Raw genomic sequence first — 27,206 nt, 5'->3', positions numbered from 1 at the left:
ATTTACATAAATAACTACTTTTAGTTACACAGTGTCTAGGTTTGTTAAATTTTTACTATATGGAGGTCCGAAGTTAGGCTGGAAAATAGTCAGTTGACCTCCAAATGACTGTTAAATAGGTAAAACAGCTCCAGCCAAAGTAGGCCCAGAGAGGGCTGAACATTGTGCACTACCAGGCTAGTACATAGCCTTCAACCTTTTACTATTGAGAGCAGAAATATCTGGATTACATATTGGTATTGTTTGTCAAGACCATCATATCTAAAGGAATGGGAACAATAGACTGCTATCTATTTGTTAAAAAATTGCTTCTTTTTATGTCTTTGTTTGATTTTAGCTTGGGAGCAACTGTACAGTTCTCATGTGATGAAGATTATGTGCTACAAGGTTCCAAAAGTATCACCTGTCAGAGGATAGCTGAAGTTTTTGCTGCATGGAGTGATCATAGACCTGTGTGCAAAGGTAAACAGAAATTCTTACCCTCACAATGATTATTCCATTTGGCATCTATCCATTGTTTGATAGCCAATCCTATTAAATTTTTTGTAAGTACCTGAAATTTTAATCCTAGTGTCCCCACTTTCTTCATAAAAAAGGATTCTCCTATGCTGTTTTTTTAACACAAACTTTGTATTTCAGTATGTTTGTTTAACTAGGCAATTTACATTATAAATTTTGTTTTATAAAGAGCTGACACAAACCTATCACATGCTAATTACTAGAACTTATCAAGATGGATATCAAAACTGCAGTGATTTAATATAAAACCAGTAATTCATGAAGCTTCCTCATTATACATTTTATAAGCAGATAAGAAATTCTTGAATTTATAATAGGTAAGTAATGGAGAAGTAAGTCTACACCTAGTTTTGACCCTGAGCAAATGGATAAAGAGCAAAAAATTCAATGAAAGAAGAAAAGCACAAAGAAATTTTTCTGAAAATATTTGGCAACCTAATACAACAGCATGTAGTGTGATGAATACCTGAATCAAGGAATGAAAGTATTAGTGTGTAGTTACAGATCAGATATTAATATATAATGAAAATATTAATGTGCACAAATACACAGAAAATTGTCCTAATCACAATGTGTTTTTTTTTTTTTCTGGGTTTCAAACTCAAAGTACTGGAAGCAAGTGTCTGTTAGGAATATTTAAAATCAGTATAAATAATAGACATTATTATGGGGGTCAAAGACTTATATTTCATTCCACTATAGAATGACACGGTTCCTTTGAGACCTTCACTATGATGCTACACCAAGAAAAGGTAGCAAACAGAGCTCATAACTCTTCTGCAGCACACAGGCATAGGAGCTGTGCTTTACATCCCAACTCTATCCCAAAGGATGGATTCACATGTTCAGATGGAGCAGCAAATTGTCTAGAACACTCACTGTTTTTCTCCTCCTGACTTACTTCCCACATACAGATACAAGCTGCAAGGAGTCATAAAATTTCTTATTACAGGCAAAAATGCTTGGCATTAGTGTCACTCGTGACCCTAACGTCTTCAGCTACTGATCCGAAATGAAGATCCTTCCTCTCACCTCTCTACCCTCCACTTCTTTCCAAGCATCTGGTATGACTTTGAACACACTCATCACCAGAGTATTGTTTCTCTGGGGGTGATGCAAAAATTCTTTCTAGAAGCTAATGCGAGGGAAGGAACAAGCTTTCATCCAGCTCCAGCTGAATCTTCCTCTGTTCAGTATTGATCAAATAGACATGCTTTGTGAAAGTGCAATGCAACTCTGGGATTATTTTTTTTTATTCAATTGTGCAAGATGGTCTGTCAGAATACAGTGGAAGAAATGGTTCTTTAGCTTTTGCAGTTTATGTGGTGTCATAATAATCACTGGAGAAATAGGATAGGCTCATGTTTAATTGAGGTTGCTAGTCAGTTTTACATCTTCATACAGGAAAAGTTAGCCAATAGAGCATCAGCAAAGATCTCAATATCAAGGAAAGAACAATAAATGTGTTATTGACTTAAGAGACTAGGAATTTAGTGCCATTTGGCAGTAGGAATTTGAAAGTCATTTGAAAGCACAAAGGACACAGTTTATATCCTTTGTACTATTTGTGACAGAGATGCAAGCTATGTAAATAAGAATATGTTTTTTTTTTACCTGATATGCTATTGTAAATAACCATACAGAATTTGATTTGAAAATAAATACCCTTTGTAATCTTTAGAAATAGATAACACTGTTTTGTGTTAATCTAACTTTTACAAGATTCCTTTAAACTTTTCAGTGCTTCGGTCATTGATTCAATGGGTTTTACAGGGGTTACAGGAGAAAAAAATTCTGATATGACATACACCAACATATATGCACAAAAACCCTCACATATGCACAGTGATAAAGGTGATAATTTTCTTTCTACTATTTAGATTTGTCTTTCAAGATATTAGTGAAGGTGGCATAAGTTAGTCCTTGAAGAATTTTAAAAATAACCAAGGCAGTTTCTGTTCCTGTAGTTACTGTTTTTCCTCGAAATGCTTTCAACATTTTTTAAGATTATAAGTTTAGACACAAGAGGAGGTCGATTTTATTTTGTCAGAATAATTAAATGTGAATGTTCTATTCTCTTGTAAGAGGTGGTTCTGGTTTTGTTCAATGGTATTTTAATTCTTCATATCTTGATTAGAGTAAGAGATTGGTTTATGAATCTGCTACATGTAATTTCTATGTGAATTAAAAGGTTAACTTTCTTTTGCAGTCAAAACTTGTGGGTCCAATCTTCAGGGGCCTGGAGGTACTTTCGCATCACCCAATTTTCCATTTCAATATGACAGCAATGCTCAGTGTGTGTGGGTCATCACAGCTATCAATACTAATAAGGTAAATTTAATATTCTGGCTTTAAAAACAACCCTCCCCCCACCTCCACCCCCCCAACCCTTAACCAACCAAACAAAAGCACACATAGACCATAACATTTTTCACTAATATGATTTATCTTTACAGTCCAGGTTTTATACTAGGTGCATTTCAGATATTTTTAAGAAATGTCTGACACCAGATGAGTATGGACAGATGTTAAAACCTCTTGTTTCCCCTGAAATTGTTTTCGTTTTTGTATGCCAAGTAGATGCTTTCATGTTTTTTATGTCATTCTCTAAGTTAATTCCCAGAAGCAACTATTCAATGGTATAAGGCAATTTCATGGGCCCACTAGTTTTGTGTTATAAGTAGAAGAGCTACTTTGTGTATTTTTATATCATATTTGGCCTTCGACTGTATGAGAAATCACTCAAGTTCTTGAATTCACTTCCCCTTTGTGAGGAACTGTTCTGAAGATGTTTATTCTATTGTCTGAACCACTGTATTAAAATCCCATGTACTTTATACCTGTGCTTTAAAGCAAAAGTACTGAGAGTTCTGATAATGTCAGATGAGTCAAAGTAGAGCAATTAAGCTAAGTTATGACACCAGTTGTCTTTAATTTCAATAACTAAACACCTGGAAGCAATGGCTATAGAATACTATTTCCAGGTGTATCATTTTGTGTGAGCTGAGTGTAATGGACTTGTTTAGATGTAATAAAATATGAATTAGATGTGCAGCTCAGAAATGTTTTATAAAAGACTATCATCGTCTTTGCTTGCTGGCACAGGGATATATTTTACCTCTAAATTTTGTTTTATATTGCCATCTGCATCACACTCCATTAACTGATCAGACAGGCCTATAAGGCTCACTCCTTTGCACCTGAATGCATCAGAGGACTCAGTGAAAATCTGACTATTTTCAAAATCTCAAAAACCATTCAGCTACACTGGTGTATTTTCTACTCTAATTTTACAAAGTCCTTTGTGGAAGCCATCCTTATGTTCCAGTTTGGGAAAAGGAAAAAGGATATTTAAACAACTGATTATAATTTGATAATGAAAATTATAAATTTGTTTGGGGACAAGGTAATTTGTTTGTTTGATCCTTGTTCCAAGGACTGCTAATCAAATTTATCCAATTTATAGGTTATAAAAAAAGTATCAAGAGTCCTTGAGAAATTATTCAGTCTCTGTTCCACAGATGGGCAAAAAGTTCAAAAGATTTAAGATTTCTCATCCCAAAGAATTTTCACATTTTTATTTCTTTAATTAAGAACTATTTGTGAGCATCTAGAATTTCTGGAAGTTTTATCAAATGTGCCAGCTGAGAGAATTTAGTATTTCTTATTTGAGGAAATGAAACACAGTTAGCACACTTTGTACAAGTTCTCTAAATGGCCAGAAAATCTCCACTGAGTGGTTGAATGAACTTAAGACCCATAAGGCCATATTTTGCATAAAATGGTTTCCTTTCTTAAATTCACCAAGGGCATGTCTACATTAAAAATGAGAAAAAGCCAAATAAGATTTTAGACATTCTACCACTGGCAGAAGCAAACCCTTGAGCTCACAAACTGGTATGTATTTACTGACAAGTCACAGGTGACTGCAGGTTTAAGATATTAATGACTTGGAGATTGTTAAGGATGATTACACTCCACTGGTGGTATTCACGTCTTAATGCTGCCTTCCTTCTCCCTCCCTGCCAATTCATGAGATGGTGATGCAGTGTTAGCTCAAAACCTCAGAACTTCGTTTATACCAAAATTATTTTAATGGGAATATTTAAAAACATTATTCCTCAGTCTTATTTTCCTTTGAAATTTCCACTTTCTGCATTTATAGGACTGCAGAAAATTAATTGAACAAATCTTTGTCTCTGGTTGTCAGCGTGGTTGACGGAGTTACAGAATGATTGAGGTTGGAACGAACCTCTGGAAATCTTATAGTTGAAGTCCACTGCTCAAGCAGACCCGCCTAGAGGCAGCTGCCCAGACTTGAATATCTCAGAAGATGGTGACCCCATAACCTCTCTGGACAATCAGAGCTAGTGCTCCTCACCCCCACAGGGAAAAACTGCTTCCTGACATTCAGAAAGAATCTCCTGTGTTTTAGTCTGTGCCCATTGCCTCCAGTCCTGTCACTAGTCACCAGTGGAAAGAGTTTGGTTTCATCTTCTTTACATCCTCCCATCAGGAGTTTATAGACATTGAGATTCAGTGATCCTCTTCTTCTTCAGGGTAAGCAAGCTCAGCCGTCTTAACCGTATATGAAAGAAGTTCCAATCCCTTAATCTTTTTAGTGCCCCTTCACTGCACTCTCTCTAGTAGCTTCCTATTTTGCTTGTACTGGGCAAGTGCAGTTTTTTCCTTTCTCTCAAAACACTTGAAAGAACAAGTTATTCCACATATAAAAATTCCAGTTCTAATGAAAATAAAATTGGCCCTCTCTTTAGTCAGAGATCATGCCTGCTATAGTTCAAATAAAATGTGTTTAAGTGTTACACTACACTGATTTTTTTTCCTTTAACTGTAAATACTCCAGAATAGCATATGACCATATGAAAACTGTCCTAGTATCTGAATGATAACATTACATAAGAATACACACAGTTTTAATATTTGGGGATGAATCAGAGCTCTTAGGTTTAACCTCTGCTGGCTCAGTAAAATACTTCAGTATATGCATGCTTCAGTTTGATTTGATTAGTACTTGCATTTTGATTTTATTTACAAAGCAGAGTTTCAGTAGCAGGGATGGCTGTAGGAGTGACTTTTCTAGGAAGAGATCAGAAGTTGCCCACATATCAGACTGAGACAGTTCTAGCTAACTGCAAGACAGATCCACTACAGGACACAGCTAAGGAAATCAAACAAACTGGTGGCATCTCTGTGATAACTTATTTGAGTAAGGACAAAAAAAGCTGTACAACAGCAGCTGAAGGACATGAATGAAAATATGCAAGAGAAATACCCTCACAGACACTATGGGCAGAGCAGAAGGAGTGGAAGAAGGTGCTCCATGTGCTGGATCAGGGATTCCCCTGGAGCCTCTGTAGAGTGCTATTGATGCAGGTTGTCCCCTGCAGCTCATAGACATCCATGCTGGTGTGATCCACCTGTGGTGTGTGCAGGACATGTGCCTGAAGGAAGCTGTCACCCCGAGGAGAGCCCAAGGGGGAGCAGGTTTCTGGCAGGATCTGTGACCCCTTGAGAGGAGCATACTGAAAGAGATTTTGAAGAACTGTAGCCTTGTGGGAGAGACCCATATTGGAGAAGGGTGTGAAGAACTATTTCTTGTGGGAGGCCTCTAACTCTGGAGCAGGGAAAGAGCATGAGGAGGAAGGAGCAGCACAGATGAAGTGTTACAAACTGACTGCAGCCCCCATTTCATGTTCCCTTTGCCACTTTGGGAGAGAGGAGGAGGCAGAAGAGTCAGGAACAAAAAAGTGAATTTGAGCCCATGAAAAAAGGGGTTAGGATGATGGTGGGTTTAGTTTTTTTCTTATTTGTCACTTTCCTACTCTATTTTTAATTGTCAGTAAATAAAACTAATTTTCCTTAGATTGAATTTGTTTTGCCCATGACACTAATTAGTGAGCAATCTCCCTGTCCCTATCTTGACTCACGGGCTTTTTCATCCAGTTTTCTCATTCTGTGCTGCTGAGGGGTAGTGGTGGAGTGACTTGGTGAGCATCTGACAGCCAGCCAAAGTTAAATTAGTGTACCTTGCATCTTTATCTGTCTTCTCAAATATTTAAATACTCTGAAGATATAGTGTGAAAACAATAATTAAGAATAGATCACTTATTTAAAATTAAATAGGAGCATTAAGATAAGGCCATAACAAGGAATACCTGTTTGTTAGTGGTACATTAGTATTATATCAGTAATAAGAATGCAAAGAAGTAATGTTAGGTTAAGCAAGTAATTTTATTTCAGAGTATAAGTTGGACACTGTTTCTGAACTTCCATAATATACCACTGAAATTACAGTACTCTGAGTTATATTCATCATGGGCAGATTGTAATGCTAGGAGCTATATTATAATAGCTTCAATATTACCCGGAAAAAACTGTTCTTTACATGGTATTGGTTGGACTAAATATAGTTCTTTCATATTGCAATGAAATGTAGATACACAGGAATTATGGAGTTTTTAAACTAAGGAAAGGTTTACAATGTTATCTGGAACAATATTCAGATATGTTTATAGTTTTCAGAAAAAGTGTCTAGCACTGATTAGAAGAACATTAACTTGTTGAGGTTAAAAGAAAAAAGAGATCTTTTCACTAGTTAGATCAACTTCTTTTTATGATATATTGAGGAACTTCCATGTAAAAAGTCTTTGCTTATATAATCAGTGGTTTAATGTGTTTAGTTTTGATTCATGCTAATGTTGTCTTACTGTTCTGAACACAATATTTCTGGCCTTGTATGACTGCTAGAAGGCATATTAATTGGGAGAAATAGTGGGCAAAACAAGTATTAAACCATGTTATGAGGTAGAAGGAGAGTGGAGAATTTGTACCATAATTGTAGTGAAGGGTCCAGGGGTGGATTTTTTGTAATTTGTCCTTTTGTTCTGTGTTGTGAAAATGTTATTTTTGGATTTGATATAGGAAACTTTTTTTGTTCTATTTAGTTTAGTTGAGGTTTTTTTTTTTGTTGTTGTTCTGAGTGAAGATTGTATGTTGAATGTGGATTTTAATGGTGTTTTGTGCCTTGAAGTCAAAAACCTCATTGATGTATAAATGAAGATTTGTCATTAAGAGTTTTTTATGATGACTACAACATAATGTGATGGTATTGATTATATAATGACAATATTTACAATATTCTACACCACAGCTGTAAGAACCACTATGACTTTGTGATCCTGGTATTTCAGGGCTGCTACTTGTTGCATCATTTGCAACAAAATAGCTCAGGAACTGAGAATCTTTTAAGGTAGAACTCAATGGATGAAAGAACCTGAAAGGCTCTTTAGTGTAAATGGCTTTATCCAGGACTGAATCTAGCTAATTTTCTCCCAAACTCATTTCAGAAATAAGTTTGATAACAGCACCATATAGTTGAACGAAATGTTTTCCCAGTCAGTCATCTGCCTCCTTCGCTTTGTACTGCTCTAGAGTTGGTCTCTTGCCTCAGACAGCTAATTAGATATACTGTTCATGCCCAAGCCTTGTTGACAGTGGAGTAGGGCCGTAACTAAAAACCTCAAACATGGCCAGAGATAACAGTGACATGATTACTATTGAAAAGTAGAATAAAAATTGTTTGTGAGAGGAAAGTCATGTGGATGTAGTAAAAAATAAAACTCATTGATGAAGGTGCACTGACACATCTGATGTTATCAGTGAGATCCTCATATTTTCATTGTTCTTGTGCATGTTTTTTACATTCTTATTCTTATATTAGGATCCTGTTCTCTAGAGCTGATCTGTTTAAGACAAAACAACCAATTTTTCAATAATTAACATTATGATTAGTATATTTATAATCTATGATGTACAAAGCTCTGAATAATGATTCAGTGGAGAAAGAAATATGGGAAATTGATACATAATTTTGCAACAGTGAAATATCTATGGCTGCCTGTATAGTATCACACCAACATATTCTTTAAACTTTCTTTATGCTTTGTACATTGCTTTGTTGCTCTCTTATGAGGGAAGGTTGAAATTCTCTGTGAAGATCAGTACCTGCAAATGTACTGCTTCTCCAACAGTATATGATAGAGGAAATCATGGACAGTTTTCCCATTTCTGGGTTGTCTTAACATGTTTTCCATATAGTGTTTGATATACACGAATGAAGTGATTGTTGCCACATTTATCCATGGCTACTCTGGAATCAACAAAAACTTTGTTGATCAAAAATAGCAAAGCTATAGTTACAGGGATCTACCTGAAAGAACATAAATGAAAATCATACCTTTATGTGGAACTCTGAAGAAGCAACAAAATTTAAACTTCTTTACTTGTCTTCAATTGTGCTGCACATATTATTAATCCTTGGATCCCTTGAAAAAGTTCTTGTGAGTATCTGAACAGAAATGAGAACAAGAAGTCCTCAGTTTGGACTCCATTTCATTACATCTCTCACATTTAGTAAGGGAAATGATACCTGAATATCTTGTGGCATATTGCATAAACTCATCAGTTAGGTTCTGGACCATGCTATGTATTGCCAGTAATTTTGCCAGTAATTTATTCTGACAATAGGTAATGGGATAATTTTATGTTTATATTTTGAGTCATAAACCTTTGTATTTTCAAGATTTAATTCCTGTCTCCTCCCCAGTGTTTTTTTTTGTACTTATTTTCTCCTAAAAAAACTTAAAACCTATTTTCCTTTCATTGTTGTATTAAAAAAAAAAAAAAAAAAAAAGGAATACAAAATGCAAAATGATGAATTTCAAATTTAATGCCAGGCTAAAATACCAGTGAAATCTGAATTAGGGCTAAAGTTAACCAGAGTTCAAGTCTTATGGATTATACTTGCTGATTTTTTCTAATCCAGAGTGACAGAAACACTGTGGAAAATGTCAGTGCTAGAATGGCAGACTTTCTGACAGATCTCAACCACATTCACACCACATATCATTCATCACCAAGCATCAAGAAGGAGAAAAATAAGCAAAAGGGTTCCTTTAAAAAAACAAGATAATCAAGCTTTTTTTTTTTTTTTTTTTAGAATTGTAAGAAGAAATTAAATATGGTGAGCTAACTGCTAAATTTAGATGGATCAGAAAACTAGGTCCTGGTTCTATTAATTTTATATTATAGGAATTTTTTAGAAAAAATTTTACCTGTATGTTATCCTTTGTCATCACCACATTCTATCTTGAATGTATTTCAATCATAAAAGTCACCTTACTGCTTATATAATCACATTTTTTAAATGAATTCTTTAGAATATAGGCTTTTGAAAGTTTGACAGTGTTCACATTCTTATCCTTTTATCTATCGAATTTTGAAATAATTTTGAAATAAAGAATGATATCCTTAAGAGCTGGGAGATAGCTGACTTTTGATTTTGGCTTTATGGTTTTTTTTAATTATTATGTTTGCTAAGGTTTTTTTTAGTTTTTGGGGGTGGTTTTTTGGGGGGGGGGTTTATGTGGATGTCAATTGTCTATTAGGAAATGTATAATCAGAATTTTGTTGAAATAGCAGAGCTTACTGAAAATTTATAACATCTGTTTCCAATTGCTTTAGTCCTTTACTTTCTAAGAAACTGTTGAAATACTTCAAAGGATCTGGGAAACTCCTCACATGACATTTTCTGCAAGTGTGGAGAACTATACTGAGGGGATATATTGCAATTATTACTGGAATAATATTTAATATTAAATATGGTTGTAATTTAATTACTTTGTATTAAAATTGTGTCTTTTAAAAATATGTTTTTACATTCAATTCTTCCCTTCTTCCTTTCTCATGTCATTAAGATGCTGTTTTCTTCCTGCAAAAAATGAATCTTTCAATTTTGGAGCTTTTTTGCTTTTAGACTAAGACAAAAATAAGCAAAAAAAATATTCACCAAAGTGCTGACTATTTGTGCTTAATTTTCTACAGCTGTGTTATTTTGTTAACCATGTCAAAACTGTCAGTGGAACAGTTCCTAAGCTTGCTGTTAAGCCTAAACCCAGTTGCCATCCATATTTAATCAGGTTAACAGCATAAATCTCAAGCAGGCAGGGTGCTTCAGCATGAATACAAAGACCCATTTAATGAAGTTTCTTTTGTTCAGGTCTGTTGGAACAAAGCACAATGCACCTCTTCTTTTGCAAGCAAATGCCTCAAAGTTGGGTTTCCTAAGCCTAGTGTGAAGCTGTACTATGGGTGTTACAGTCAGTGAAATTATTAAAAAAGTGTGAGTATACATAAACTCACTCTAAATTTATATTTTACCCATAATTGTGTTCTTCATCCATTCAGATTAAAAAGGCTGCTCTTTTATTTATCAATATTAGATAGTACATTTTTTATCTTATATGAAACCAGAAAGTGTAAATATATTTTGGTTCTGTTCAGAACATAATGAATTTCTCTGTAGTGTTGGCTACATTATTCTTCTATATTGTTCGTGTACTTTTTGATCCAGTTAAAATATCTGAGTCACATATATAGTACAGTTAAAAAGTCTTAGAAATACATGTGGACAGAGGGGAGATTCTCTCAGCAGAATAAGAGCACAGCAAGGAATACAGCTATTCCTATGACAGGAAGCAACAGGTTTGGCTGTGAGGGAACAGACTAAGTTGTTAAATAAAAGAATTTGGAGTCAGGAAGTATGTGCATTTGTAGAGGGATAAATGACTTGTCGTTCCATCCTGAAATTTTCCTATAGGTCTTCATTATGAAAGAAGGACAGGTTCATATCTTAATTATTTTTTCCTGCCATGTCTGTGACTATAGGAGTGATGTTTCACACTCTGAAAATATGAGTGACCATATAGAATGGGTGAGATTGTACTTATTGCAATAGCTACAACAAAAGCAATTATTTATCTTTGAGCCATTAGCAATATTAGATTCTAGCTGTTGCCTGTATTTACTATACCTGGAGCTATTAACTCCACGTTTTGATAAAGCTTTTTGTAAAATTAAATGTCAAATTTGAATTTTATTTCTGTTTGACTTTCTATAAGTTCCTAAATTGGGTCTCAGTTACATCTCCCCCCAATTCTAAATGCAAACATTTTTCTTACTTTTACTTATCATGAATATCCACACCCAAGCTAGAACTCTTAAAAAGATATATGTATATGACTAAGAGACTTTGATAGCAAATTTCCAGTGCTTGCACTGTGAGCATTTGAGATGTTTCAGTCTTTTTTGTTTGATGAATTTTTGGCACAGAACTTGTCGCTTTTCTCCATGGTTGAGTTCACTTGGTTGCTCCTGTGAGTGCTCTTTACAGGAAATTGTTCTGCTCAATATATACCTTTTTTTTGTGATATTATACTGGGAAATAGGGCTGATAGTAGTTTGCTTGTTTGTTTCTCTGTTTTCTATGAAGGGACTCTTTGAAAGGCTCGTGGTACCATTCTATGGTGTGCTAATCTTGGCTGCCAGATGCCCGCCAGGCTCATCTGTAATGCTCCTTCCTCAACAGGACAGGGGCAGAAAATATGAAGAAAAAACTCACAGATGAAGATAAGAACAGGGAGATCATTTACTACTTACTCTCATATGCAAAGCAGACTCAGCTTGGAGAAATTAATAAAATTAACTGCCAATTAAATCAACATAGAATAGTTAAAATAAGAAAAAATCTAAATCAGCACTTTCCCCTCACTGTACGCTATCTCTGCTCCCAAAATCTTACCTTGTAAACTCAATACACATTTGGAGTGGAACCTGAAGGCTTGCACTGAGACTTAAGTCACAGTATGATTCCCATATTTCCATCACTTTCAGGATGTGTGGCTGCCCATCAGGTTAGACTGACATCAGTTAGTGACCTCTATTCTTTCTTATGGAACAGATGGCTTACCCTCTGTGGGATTAAAAAGTGCAGATTTCTATGCTGGGTGCAAGGATATCCTTCTGAGTAATTACTGAAAGGAAGAACCAAAGCAGGGGCAAGTTAATTTGAAGTCCTCAGGCCCTTCTTATGATTGCAATAATTTTCCTATTTGAGAATAATAAGTTTTTTCTTTTTGTGAACTCTGACACTGAGCTTAGTTTTGTGAGGGAAAGATGAGTGTGATTTTTTCATTGTGGTTTTATAAATTAGTTGATTTTTTTTCCTGCTGTTACCTGTTACTATCTCTTTATATAGGTCCTGGCTAGTCATACTGCCTTTCAGGCTATCTAGAACACTTTCATCTCCATATCTGTGAAAGTAAAAAAAAAAAAAAAAAAAAAAAAAAAGAAAAATTCTGCGGTTCTGCAATGCAGCTTTCCAGCTGGCCCCCATTATGTATTGGTATGTGGGGTAGTTCCTGCCCAGAGACTTGATTTTGCACTTCCTTTTGTTGAACTTTGTGAGGTTCTTAATGGTCCATTTTTCCAGCCTGTTGATGTCCTTCTTCATGGCAGCATGACCCTCTGGCCTATTAACTGCTCATTCCTTCTCACTCTTGTGGCAAACTTGCTGAGAGTGCAGTCCACCCCGTCACCTAGATAACCTATAAAGATGCTAAAGAAAGCTTGTCCCAGTATTGACCCCTGAGATACAGCATGAGTTATTGGCCCCTAACAAGACTTTGTGTCACTGATAGCCATCCTCTCAGCCCAGGTTCATCCTGTTTTCAATCCACCTTGGTGTCTGCTAAGCCCACACATCAATAGTTTGTCTGTTAATATTGTGACAATGCCAAAGGCCTACCTGAAGTCCAGGTGGAAAATATCCATTGCTTTTCTTTTGGCCATCAGGCGAGTCATTTAATTACAGAAATCTATCAAAGTTTGTCAAGCATGACTTCCCCTTGGTAAAGCCATGCTGACTACTCCTGATGATTTTCTTGTCCTTAATTTTCCAGGATTAGCTGCTCCACAGTAGCAGTAATATTAAATAAAATTATACCTAGTATAAATAATTTAAATAAAATGATAGCTGAGTCTTATAATAAATGGTTGATTCAATATATTTTCCTTCTGAAACTATTCTTCTATAATCAAATGCATGATAACAATTATTTTGATGGAGGGACCTGTGATTCTATGCAAAATTATGGCAATAAAGCTGATCAATCAGACAGTGGCATTTCCTTAGCTTGTACCATCAGACATAAACGCCCATTATTTACTTACTGGGAAGTATTCAGACATCCTTAGCACAAAAGCAATTAACCATCCTGAGGACAGATGAGGACACTCAGATACAAACCAGATGTATTTTCTTCTCCTTGCCTAATTTCACTTCTACAACTGACAAAGGCAACCAGACATCATTAGGAGTCTTTAGGTTGCTTTTTTCTTGCTAGAGTAACAGTGAAAAATGGAGAAAATAGGTATCTTGTGAATATTTTTCAGTGAGGTGGATTTCTTATGTGTTGTTCTTATAATATATAACTGCAAAAGAACAAATTAAACTATTGTTATGTTACACAACAGTCTTAGATATGTTACATTCTTGGAAGGATGCTTTAATTAATATTTATTCCTCATTATTATCTAATATATAGCTCATTTAAGCTGTATCTTAGCTTAATACTTAACTACACTTGTAAGGAGAAAAGATTCATTACATCTACAGAAACGTCATCATTATTTTACTGGTAGAATGCCCCATTTTATGGAGTGAAAATGTTACTATACATCTGAAAATATTTTTAGAGTTACATTTGCATTGGACGACTCAGGATAACAGATGCACAAGTACATGCAATTTTGTATCTTTACTCTTCCCTTCAGAAGCATCTCTGAGGAACATATACTTGCCTCTGTTACACACCATTCTTCTTTGGATGGTTTGAAATTATTAAAAGTTGAGTACTTCACCTGGAACACTACCTTCCTTGTAAAACCTTCAGGGAGGTAATTTCATCAGGAACTAGATACACATATTGAACAACTGTCTGGAAAATCTGCTGTCTGGAACACATCCTTCTGAGCATACTCTGAAAAGCTGTAGGAAGTTCTCAAAGTAGTCATTAACTATTCAAGAAAACTTTTTTCCCATTTTACTTCTGAGCTGATGTTTTGTTCGAAGTGTGGGTTCTAAAGGAGATATTCCAAGGCACCGAAGGAAGAAACACCTACAGAAATTTGTTAGAAATTAGATCTCTGCTCCCAATGATTCCTTTGAAAAATTTCTTACAAAATAATTGGAAACCAAAGTACCTAATTACAATTTTCAAAAAATAATTTTCCAAATAGGACTTTTCTTTTTCCCTATAGAGACTGGATAATACTTATTAGTTTTACTGCCTCTTATTACTCTTATTACTATGTCTGTCTAGATTTATAATTTCAGTTTAAATCAGGCATTCAAACTTGTTCATTGTTTTTGGGTTAATAAATAGCAAGAGCAGCCAGGATGTAGACAGATTTTTGCCTTCTGTTTAGCTACTTCTTAATTTTATTTTTTTAGGTAATAGTGCACAGGTCAGCATATTTTATTTTTAATTAAAAAAAAAAACAGGTACAGGTTTTTTATAAAGTGTGTATATGGAGGAAGAGAAAATTCCTTTTTCCTCACAGTAGTATATAAGGATGTATTTAATAATATCCTCTAGAACAAATTTCAAGATATTAATAGCCTATATCAGAGCAATTGTAGCAGTCCAACACCTGCTGAATTTATCACAAATGCTATTATAAAGGTACAAAACTTTTAGAGACTACTGAGTATCTCTTTCTAAAAAAATAAAATATAGTAATTAATATATTGCTTAATTTTAAGATATTCTTCTCAGTTCTGAAGCCATACAGATGCATATCTTATATCATCAGTTGACTCATTATGTGTGAAATGATAGCTCAAGACAGGTGGCAAAATATCTGTGATAGAATCTTTGAAATTTTCTTCTTCTGCCTTCCAGAACCAACTTTTGGTAGTAGTATAATCCTTTTATTGAGAATCTTATAGCTCAGACATATCATTGATGAATATTTTTGTTCATAATATTGTTCCCTGATGTTATACCTTGTTATTTGAAAATATTTTGTGGTCCCTTATTTTTTTCTATTCAGCTTTGAAAGAGACTGTGGGGCAGTGGATAAATGCAATAAATGCATAAATATATTATAGCATGATCAATGTTTGTATACATCAATAAAACCCATGGATCTTATTTCATTTATATTAATGCTTTAGTCTTGCTCTGGGAAACTGGAAAAACAGACTTTACTGGAATATATAGATCAAGAAAAATACTTGTCCCTGCACTTCTGATTGCCATGCATCTACTAACCAGATCAATAGCACACTTTAGTAATGCTATTCTGATTTAAAAATATGCAGAATAAAGCAATAAATCATCACAGTTTTCCTTGAAGTGTTTATTCTTATGAACAACAGACTAAAAAGTAAAATAACTCTATGGTTTTACTGTAATAATAAGCTGATTCAAGGATACTACCCAACTTTGGTTTGCCATTTATAGATTTTTCAGAAAAATTAGCAAAGACGCTGTTAGATAACTGGTAAAAGCAGATTTCTTGGAAAGTTTATTAAAAATTTTTAAGTTATTTACTCATCTTACCCAAATTTCAATTTTTGTTTTGAAAGGTTCAATTTCATCACAATCAACTTTAAATGCTAATATCATCAAAAAAACCTTTTCATTCTAAAGGGAATAATCAATATTATGAGTACTGCAAATCTGACTGACTTTGGGTGTGATCTAACTAAAGCTGACATTGTAAAACAAGGACTCTGAAAACATAGCCTTAAGACTACTTATTTTCTTGCTCATTGGCATATTTGGAAGGATTTGAAGTACATTTTACATTGTACATTGTGTATGTACTTTGCATGCCAAAGGATGAAATTCCAAGAAGTATACAGGGTTTATTTTTACAGTAGAAATATGTAAAGGCTTGTACAGTACATGTGTAATAAATTAGTTTACTGTTGGATATTGATAGCTCTGCTGTTTCTATATGTTACTTTTGCTCAATTTGTGCAAGTTCCCTTAAACCTAAATATCTTCAATATCAGGTGACAAGCACATTTGTTAAATAAATGGCAAGTTACTTTACCAATTCCAAAGTTTGTGCTGTAAATCATGTAAGGTTATGTTAAACCTAAGTTTGAAATGGGTTGTGTATTAACTGTTACATGCAGCTCATTTACCTTTTAATGACCTGGAGTTATGAAATACTTAATTGATACTATAGAATGCTTAGAGTAGGCCTTAGCAACTGGTTTAACCCTCTTCCAGCAGGGGTATGCATGGTAAACAAAATGATTTACTGTCTCAAGGAAAAATATTTTACTTTTTACTGTACATAAAATATGCTTCTATTTGGTGACTGCTGTTGCTGATTTTAATTTACTAGTGTAAATTTTGCACAAAGAAGAAGCATTTTCTAATTTTCAGTTGAATCAGAAACTTTTAAGAAGAAATCCAGGTAATAGATTCACAAGAATAAGATTATCAAATGTTAATATTTCAAATTACTTATAGTCAGTTCCTATAACATATTTTTAAATATAATCTAACATTTTTGAAGTCTTCAATGACATCATTGCTTCTTATAGTCTTAAAATGTGACTGCTTCACAGAATATGATACAAGACAAATGCAGACTATGCTATGCTCATGTGGCTTTACAGTTTTCCATGACCTACCTATTACCACAGTTTTAGATAAATTACAAAGACAGCGAGACAAAAATCTCGTAATTAAACATCCTTCTCTGAAAAATATTAATGGTGAAGAAAATTATAAACTTTTTAAATGTACGTCTCTTTTGATTAAAAATAAAAGAAAGCTCTCTTTATCATAGAAAAGAACTTCAGATTGTAGAAAAGTGAGAGATTATATCAGAGCAGCCAGATTAGAACTGAGTCATCAATAATTTAGATATTCACTACAGACAAGTAGAAAGATTGAAGCTGAAGCCTATTCTTTGAACAAAAAAAATCAGTTTTTATTATTTTTTCATGTTCCACAATATTCCTTAATGAGACACATATTTTTCAGAGAGTTCTCTTACTTTTTATTTGTGAGCATTGTTAAAAAAGAATGACAAAGATCTTACTTTTCTGCAGTGAAATAAAGAAAAATTTTTTGTCACTCCTAATTGAAAAAAAAACCATACCTTGAAACTGATATTTTCCTTAACCTCTGTCTTTTCCTCTGATGAAATACACATCACAAGGGATAATGTTGATTGTGCTAAAGAAAATCTCTTTTAGCTTTCTGACTCAACTTAAGAAGACAAGTACTTCAGTTACAAAGGAACAGATGCCTTGCATCAATTTGGTGGTACTCAACTAATATAAAATATCTAGAAGGATATTAATTTTAAAAAATATTACCATTGCACTTACAAAAAAAATATCTAATAATGAAATTAGATTTCTTCATGTGTTTAATGGAAAACAGGATTACGATATCTGATCATGAATTAGTTATACAATTTTTATACTATCTTCCTTTTCTTCTTATTATGCGTATAGTATTGATGGTTTTGCTGCAATATTATTTCAAAATGTACTTTACTCTTCATAAATGAAATATGCGTTCAAGTTGAATTGAATACTAACATTATTTGCCCATGTTTTATTGTGGAGTTTTCTGTTCTGATGTAACTGCAAATTTAGTTGCACAGAATTTAAAAGTAGACGAAAAATAACAGCTTTTTTGTTTGGTGGGTTTGGAGATTTTTTGTTTTTGCTTGGCTGGTTTTTTAAGTACTGAGTGAAATATGTGTCAGCCTTAAATATAGTTATGGATTTCAGTTTAAATTCTTATGTCTAGTGTTACAAATTTTGTGGCTAGAGCAGCACAAAATACCCAGAATATTTTTTTTAGACTAAGAAGATTAAGAAGATTTATGTGTGGTTTTCTCCTCTATACTCAATTAGAACAAATCAGCTGCTTGCCTACACAATTTTCCACATCCTTTCCATCTGCACCCTCTTAACTCTCTGTACTTGACTGCAGTCGCTGGAGTATGGCACACATACATGTACACACATATACATGCACACACAGGCATTTATATATGTGAATGTGCCAAACTGGCTGTTCTTCAGTGTACTTATATCACCACTTACACCTGTAAAGGAAAGTGTCTCTCCTCCTTTTGGAACAAATTGCAGTCCTTGGAACATACGTCAGTTTTCCAGCTTGCCTGTACTGGCTTTTGCACATAGAAACACGTCTTTTTCAATTACCAGAACCCAAGTGTAACAAAGGAACAGGAGCTTTCAAGGACATGATAATAATCCATCAGAATGGCATCCACATCTTTAAACACAAATGCTCTCCATTCTCAATTATAACTGTAATAAAAGATGATTTATTACAGTATTAAAATTCTTACATATAAGTATTCTGTCATTTTTATCCATATGAAATTTTGAGGAACTATACATGGGTAGAAACAATGTGCTTCTTTTCTTTTCTTTTCTTTTCTTTTCTTTTCTTTTCTTTTCTTTTCTTTTCTTTTCTTTTCTTTTCTTTTTTCTTTTCTTTTCTTTTCTTTTCTTTTCTTTTCTTTTCTTTTCTTTTCTTTTCTTTTCTTTTCTTTTCTTTTCTTTTCTTTTCTTTTCTTTTCTTTTCTCCCTGTTTTCATTATTTTCTTTAAAATTTGCTGAAATTTTTATCCTTCAGCAGAAATATGCATAGAGCAATTTAATTTACAGAATAGTAAAAGTAGCCCTGATTCTGATAGTTGTATTTTACTCAACTTCATGAATTAAGAGAATTACTTTTACCTTTCATGCCTCTTTATCCTACTTGAGCCAGATTATACATGTCAGGATTAAATTGTATTCTTCACCTTCACTGCATTTAGTCAATGATGAACAATTATTTAGTTGCTATTTTTAGACAGTGGTACTGCACATAATGCAATTATTTATTTTGCCCTTTGAGTATATTCTAATAAAAATGTAATGTGATTACCCACAACTGTAATAAACATGTAACAACTAAATAAATAAGTGAAATCATGGTGCTTTAAGGAGGTCATCAGAGTGATGATACCTAAAGGGTTATTATAATTCATACTTCATGAATCAAAACCTTGGGGTTAATTACACTAATTTATTGTGAAATATGCTAAACTTACATGCAGTTATTAATTGGAAGATCGTTTTTATTTACACTGCTGAAAAGCTTAATTTACAGACTTATCTCTCAAGTACAATTATTTATTTCTAAAATATATTCACTTATTTTATTTTGTAGGTTATTCAGATAAATTTTGAAGAATTTGATCTGGAGATTGGCTATGACACACTGACAATTGGTGATGGAGGAGAAGTGGGTGACCCTAAAACTGTACTTCAAGTGTAAGTCTTTTGCATTTACAGTTCATGTACATTGAAGAATGTCATTAATGTGTTTCGATGAGACTAAATAGTTATTCAAATCAGATAAGTCTCAACAAAAACTAAGCGAGCTTCTAAAATTGCTAAAGGTGACAGTTTAAATATATTGCTATATGTTTACTGTTCTGAAGTCAGAAGGAGATGACCTAGACATCACAAAAGAAAAAGATGAACTCAAATCAGAAGATTGAAAGGTGTGGTGTGGACACTTATATTTAGATATGTAAATTTTAGGAATTATTTCGCTTCCTTTTGTGTGCTCTCAAAAGTGTATAAGAACATAATTAAAAATAGATATATGGACAACTTGTGCACAAATTTTACAGTCCCCTAGCAAGGTTAGCATGACAAAAGATGTACTATAGTCTCTTGACCTTAATTTGCTGATTGACTATTACAGATAACTCAGAAGAGCAAGTTAACATAGCGAAGAAAATTACTACAAAGAAAGGCTGAATAGGTTGTTACCTAAACCACATTTTGCAAACCAGCACTGAGTATTGAATAGATTTTTATCATTCACGGACATTTTTCTAGAATGGTTGAGCCCAGATATATAATATTCTTAGCAATCATTGGTTAACTTAAAATCTATATTTCTCAAATACTTAGCTTGTGTCAATAAAACTAACAATTGTCTCAAGAAAACAAATCCAGAATTTTATTAGTTTGTAAAATTTTCATGACAGTGTTCAGTGATTCTGTTTGTTCCACAGTGACTTGAAAATATGCAGAACACTGTAATTAGGCCTTATAATGAATCATTTTATATAACTCTAGTTCTAGTCTGAATAAATCAGTCATGTAGGAGAAATTAATGTCTTTTAAAGTACATTACATTTACTTTTTCAAATCTGAGTCAATTTTATTAAAAAAAAAAAAAAGTGATCTAATACTTAAAAACCGTAATTTGCCTGTAAGGGATTACCTGCTATTTGAAAAATATTTTTTAAAGGCCAAATAATATTTAGCTGTTACTTTTAAATTAACTGACCTTTCAGAAAACACCTGATGTTATAATTAGTTCAAATGAGTTAATAATTGAAACACAGATAAGACTATGATACAATTTTAGTATAAAATATATTTAATCATAAAACAAAATAATAAAATTAGGATTCTTTAGAATGACAATCCCTGCAGCATATTTATTGGAAATGCATTAAAAAATTACATATTATAGTTTTCCATTATTCATCATAAGAATGATATCAAGAATTATCTTCATTTGAGTACACTAAACGCAAGCTTTGCCTCTTTTTCTGTCCTAATTTTACCTCATTCATATTAGTAATTGCAAAACTTCAAACAGAACATACATTTTTACTAAGATTTACAGATTTTTCTAATTAATTCCCTTTAGATTTATCCTCCAGAGGGTAGATTATCTGGCCTTCTATTTTTAATTGGTTTTGTAATCATTCTATCCTTTCTGTTTTGTTCTATTTTGTTTAATAACTTTATTAATGGTCTGGACAAGGGGTTTGAGTGCACCCTCAGTAAGTTTGCAGATGACACAAAGTTGGACAGGAGTGTCCATCTGGTGGAGGGTAAACACAGAGCTGAAGCTCATGGGTCTGTAGTTCCCTGGATCTTCTTTTCTCTCAGGATTGATGTTTTCTTCCTTCCTTCTTGTAACCATGTGACTGCCATGACTTTTCCAGTGATGGAGAGTGACCTGGCAACAACATCAGCTAGTTTCCTTATGATCCTGGGATGCATGTCATCAGGACCCATAGACTTGTGACTTTTCAGTTTCATTGAGTGGTCTTGAACCTGCTCTGTGCTTACAGTCCAAGTTACCTCTCTCCCCTAAATCCCATGTAGAGGATCGAGGACTTGAGAGAAACCTGACAGCCAGTGAAGACTGAGGCAAAGACCTCTCTAAAGTACCTCAGCCTTCCCCATATCTGTTGTCAACAGTTCTCCCCTCTCACTTATCAGGAGAAACACTCACTTTGGCTTTTTTCTGTCAGAAGGATTGGACATTGTTCCAATGTCAAGTACTGGAAGAGACTGCCCAAGGTGGTGTTGCAGTTAGCATCCCTGGAGGCGCTCAGATGTGTAGATGTGATGTATAAGGACATGGTTTAGTGGTGGACTCAGCAGTGTTGGTTTAACTGTTGAACTTGATGATCTTACAGGTCTTTTCCAACCTAAGTATCTGATTTCAGGATTATTATTCATTAAAAGACCAGTATTTGGCCAGGTATTTATGGTGCAATTGCTTTAGGATAATGCAGTCTCTTCATGGATTACAAATGAGTTAATTGCTACCACTAATAAATTTGAGATGCGTGGACGTACTGTTATTTCTACTTTTTTAGCAGTACTAATCATTTAAAAAATATTGCTGATAATGCTAGAATTCAGTTGCAGCTATTCTTAAATTCCTAAACTATATGGAGTATTCTCTCATGTGGAAAGAACCTTTATTAAGTGCCAATTTATAAATTCTTATTAAAGTTTAACTAAAGTATTGTTAATAAATTATAGTAATGCATTAAGGCAAAGTGCAATAATATTTTATATTTTGAGTAACATGGTAGAACAGTCTGCCCAGATTGTATTTCACTGAAGATGTTAGGATTTCATAAAAGTATCTCTGATGCTGTATCTTAGGTTGGGGAGAAACGATGGAATTACACTATTAAAAATGTCACAAATATAAAGAATACTGAGTATTTTTAAATTAAAAAAAGTTAATTAGAATTGTGGAGTGTTAACATATAATAAAAGAATCTGTTCTGTAAATAACTAGGTAAATAATTTTAAAGAATTATTATTATGAAGATCCTGGAAAAGCAAAAAATACCCCATTAATTTATGGGGGTTTAATATTAAGTAACATTATACAATAAACCACAATAAGTATATTTTTTGTTTACCCATAGAATCGTTATCCTGTGATCAGAAGTATCAATGGTAAAGTTATTAGGGTTAAAATGCATAAAAATATTACACAGAAGATGGAAGATAATTAAATACTGTAAAAACCATGTAAATCTTTTCTCCTATGAGCCATGCAGACTTTGTCTGAGATATGATGCATAGCTAATAAATCAGCTGTTGTATAATTTAATTTTTGGGTTTTAAATTTTAAAATAATTATCTTTCCCCTGGAAAATTGCTAAAGAACATTGGTTTAAATATGTCTCGTTTACGTGTTAATAATGTGAAAACATTTATCTTCCAATCTATCAGGGTTAATCAAGAAACTTATCCAAGTGTTTAATCTGCTAGTTTTACTGGGCACTGCTTGATAGGAAGGTTGAGAAGCAAAAACGGAAGTTAAGTGGCATTTCAATAGAATTAAGCTTCCTAAATTGATAATTGCAGTCCTGATTATTCCTATTCTGTTGATGTTAATCACAGTAAGAGCTAAACTCCAAAGCCTTTTCAGTACTTGCCATTAAGTTGCCCTGGGTGCCTGTGATTCTGAGCCTGTATATCCATGCACCCAGCAATGTGACAGTCTGCTCCAGCCTGGTGAGCCTGGCAGCCAAATGAACTTAAAGCTGATTGCTATAATATTTTTAATGTGTTTGAAAAGATGACTGATATGATGGCATTCTTAGTGCTTTCCTATGAAACTAAAATGCAAGGTGGAGCACTGTTAAGTGTTATTACCAAGGGATAGAAGGGAAGAGGGCAAATAAATGGTGACTCCATACATCAGTCACAGCATTTTTTCAGGACGTTTGGAAGTTTGCTTTCAGCAGCTTGGTCTGACAATTGCTGCAGGCGACTTTTAATGCAATATCCATCTAGGCACTGGTTCCTGTAACATACCTTTTGAAAATCCAGCATAAAAATTGTGAAATTTAATCTTTTAGTGTGCTTGCTGTGTTGGGTGTGCATGTGTCCAATCTCATATTTCAGGTTGTCTTCAGCAAATGGAGAGTGTCACAATCTTCTGAATGTCCTCCAGCCCAGTCTTCAGTATACTCTCTCAGGGGGAGAATATATGTCACTAGGATGTGGGAGGAGTAGTTCTGGAGTTGTAGAGGAAGAAGTGGAAAACACCCTGCTGAGTGTTGTAACTGTTAAACTGTTTAACAAAAAGGGAGACATCACAATCACATACTTCCATTTCTACTGCTGTCAGTGTTCACTACTCAGCTCTTAAAAGGGAACATGTACTTCCAGGAGAGGAATCTAGGTACTGAATCCAGGGTAGAGGAACCTACATAAACCCCCAGAAGGACAAAAAGAATAATTCTCCACTGCAGTCTTTTATTATTTTCTTAAACATCTTCCTTCATATAATATAATAATGTTTATTCTTTTCTGGATCTTATTGCTCTGTGGTCCATTCCTAAACACTTTACAGTGATCTCTAAGGACTTAAAAAATAGATCAACAAGTGATTTTTGTGTTCCCTTGATGTTTTCTTTTTTTTTTTTTTCAAAAATGTATTTTCAATTTTTTTCCCTCCTGTAATATTTAATTGGAAAGTATTTCTTGTAAAAACTATGGATGAAAAAAAGGTATTTATAATTAATTTCAGATAATGGAAATGGTGAACATTTTGATGGAGGTTTATCACAGAAATTATTCTGACACAACAGAGAGATGAATATTCTCAATGCCCTTAATATTCAAAATACATACTGTCAGTCACCAGTGACAATTACAAAACTCTGTTAGCCATTACATCAGTGTGGTTTCTCAGAAACATCCTGTTAATCTACTAATTTGGCAAAGACTGAACTCACTGAAGACACTTTCCCTTAGTGCAGGAATGAGCGGTTAATATGTTATTTTGGCCAGGCATTTACTTGTTCAGTTCTGGCAAGAGTCTTTCTAGTAGCTCCATCTGTGAACACAGATGTGGGAAACAGACATGGTTTGTTTTTTTTTTTTTTTTTTTTCCCACATCAGACTATTTAATACAGAAGGAAACTAAAAAAGACCAGAGGGAAGAACTAAAATTAACTGTAAAATGCTTTTAAAATAGTCCATTTTAAGTTTCAGCTAGCTTTAAAGAATGGTTAGAAGTTAAAAAAAATGAACAATTTTAACTGCTATACAGTACTGTGCTTGTGATCCACTTTAGAAGAATGAAAAATATCTGGAAACTTTTCAGCATTTCATTTCAGATAATAAACTATAACCAAATTTGAGACAAAATTTTGGGAAGAAAATGCAATATAATATAAAACTGCAGCTTTCACAACATTTCCTTATTGCTATCACACTGTTCATTCAGCAAATAGAATCAACAGTTAGAATTACGCTGATTTACAAATTTTTGCAAACAATTTAAAAAAATTTTGCAAAAATTAAAAAAAAACCAGAAAATCAAGAAAATAGAGTTAATTCTTTCAATTAATCAGCACCCTGTAACAGTAGAAGGTTTTAAAGTTGTGATATTTGTTAGTTTTCTTAATGACGGAATAGACAACAGCTGATTCTTGTCAGGCTGTTCTTCCTTTGTTGTAGAAAAGGTGATGAGAGGAGGTGAGAGAGTGCAGGGAACACATGAGCCTTCATAATAATATTGCTACTTAAAAATAACAGCTTTCTTTTAAATATGGAAGGCATGTATTTCAAAGTGGGTAGTTGCGTACTAGAAAAATCAAAGAATCACTCTAATGCCTCATTATAGGCTTCTAATGCCATTGATATTCCTTCATATACCTGAGTAATGGACACTGGATTGTCAGAAAAGGTTAAGGATTAGGGAAGTCGTATTTCTTTCTGGAGTAGGAACTGAAAGAGAGATGAAATATTTCAATACAACATAAATAGTAGTTGCATGTGTTTATAGACTATTATCAAATTTCCAGTCATTGGAAATGTGAGAGCTGTCTTGGCTGGCCAGCCAGTAAATAACTAATTTAGCGTGTGCTGAATGAAATGAATTTAAAAGTAAACATTAAAAAAATTCTTGGCAGTTATTTAGTTTTCTTACGAAAAGAAAAAAAAAATCTCCTTACTTAATGCTTAATGGCTTTACAGAAATTTTCTTCTATCTGTAGGTTAACCGGGAGCTTTGTACCAGACTTAATTGTGAGCATGAGCAATCAGATGTGGTTGCACCTTCAAACGGATGAAAGTGTGGGCTCAATTGGTTTCAAGGTTAACTACAAAGGTAATGACATCACTGGAAGCAAATGTAATGGTGTACCAAAAATTAGAACAATATTATGGAATCTTTTTCTTTCATATTAATGAGTGGATGCATTCTAGTTCCAGTTCTGTCAGTTTTAAAAAGAGGAAAATATAAGCTGAATTGTAAAAAAAAAACAAAAAAACAAAAACCTTAAAGGTATTATGTTACATGAAACTCCACATATTTTGTTTGATGTTTTGTTACAGCAATTGAGTTTTGGCATATAACTTTACTCTTATTTTCTATTATTTAATATTGACAACTATTAAAGTGAAATAATTCTGTGATTATTTAAAGATGAATGAGTAAAAAAAACCTGAATAATTCCTACATTCTTTTGAAAATTAATGCTTATCATAACATAAAAAAACCACTGCAAGTGAACAACTTGAATTACTGCTAAGTTTTGAGCCAAGACAAAGAAAAACCTAATAATGTCATTTTTTGGTCTTAACGTGCATAATGCACTATATAAACAATCTGTTGCTATTTGGTACTTCTGGAATGACATACAGTTTTTTATAGACTGTTTTTATAGGAACAGAAAAATCAAAAAAAGCTAAAGTGCAACATATATATACATACAGATGCATTTCTGTATTATTAAAGAATTAGGGGTTTTAAATATTACTTTTAACATAGATGTAAGTCTTTTTTACAAGAACTTTATTAATTGCATGGTTTCTGTCTAGCACAAAAACCAGATAATTAGAAAGTGTGATTATTCATCAGAAAATGAGAGAGGAGAGGCAAAAGTTAAACCAGTGACTGTGTGTATTAGAAATGGAGCTGATGTTGCTGAGAATCAGCAGTAAGTGAATGAGTATATTGTGTATAAACCTGCACAATAGTTTGTGTGGTTTTTTTTTTTCCCATAACTTTCCCGTAATGTAAAGTAAAGCTCTATAGTGGTATGGTGCAAGTGCACTTGTGCACTCTTGATATTCATATCTAGTGGACTAAGATAGGAAAATCTTAGTACTTTGCTTAATGGTAATCATTAAGACCTAGGATTTCCACATTCAGAGTATTGAAAGAGGAAAGAGAATGATTAGTATAAGCAAGTTTAATAATTTGTAAATACAGCAAAACTAGAACCATATTTGAGTGGAAAAAGATGAGTTTTAGATCTGAACTCTAACTTGCAGAGCTTAAGTTGTCGATTTTTTTATTTACATAATTCTTTCCTGATAAAATAATTTTACTTGCAATAGTTTTAGTTTGAAGAAGACAGAGGATTATTGTCTATTCTTATATGCTATGTCTTCTTTTATTCAT

The 27,206-nt window shown here is 33.5% G+C and overlaps 1 protein-coding gene across 3 annotated transcripts in view; it reads left to right on the top strand.

Moving 5' to 3' along the window:
- Positions 1-27,206, top strand: part of CSMD3 (CUB and Sushi multiple domains 3) — a 585,002-nt gene that overhangs the window by 260,659 nt on the left and 297,137 nt on the right. For all 3 annotated transcript variants that reach the window (XM_053983153.1, XM_053983147.1, XM_053983136.1), the window contains 4 exons: positions 338-462; positions 2,729-2,850; positions 19,668-19,771; positions 25,795-25,907. In XM_053983153.1, the coding sequence (XP_053839128.1) occupies positions 338-462; positions 2,729-2,850; positions 19,668-19,771; positions 25,795-25,907 (464 nt within the window). The remainder of the gene's footprint in view (positions 1-337; positions 463-2,728; positions 2,851-19,667; positions 19,772-25,794; positions 25,908-27,206) is intronic.

The sequence above is a fragment of the Vidua macroura genome, chromosome 1, assembly GCF_024509145.1.
Source record: "Vidua macroura isolate BioBank_ID:100142 chromosome 1, ASM2450914v1, whole genome shotgun sequence".
Taxonomy (NCBI): Eukaryota; Metazoa; Chordata; class Aves; order Passeriformes; family Viduidae; genus Vidua; species Vidua macroura.
The sequence above is the reverse complement of the archived record's forward strand: the minus strand, read 5'-3'. Positions and strand labels throughout refer to the sequence as shown.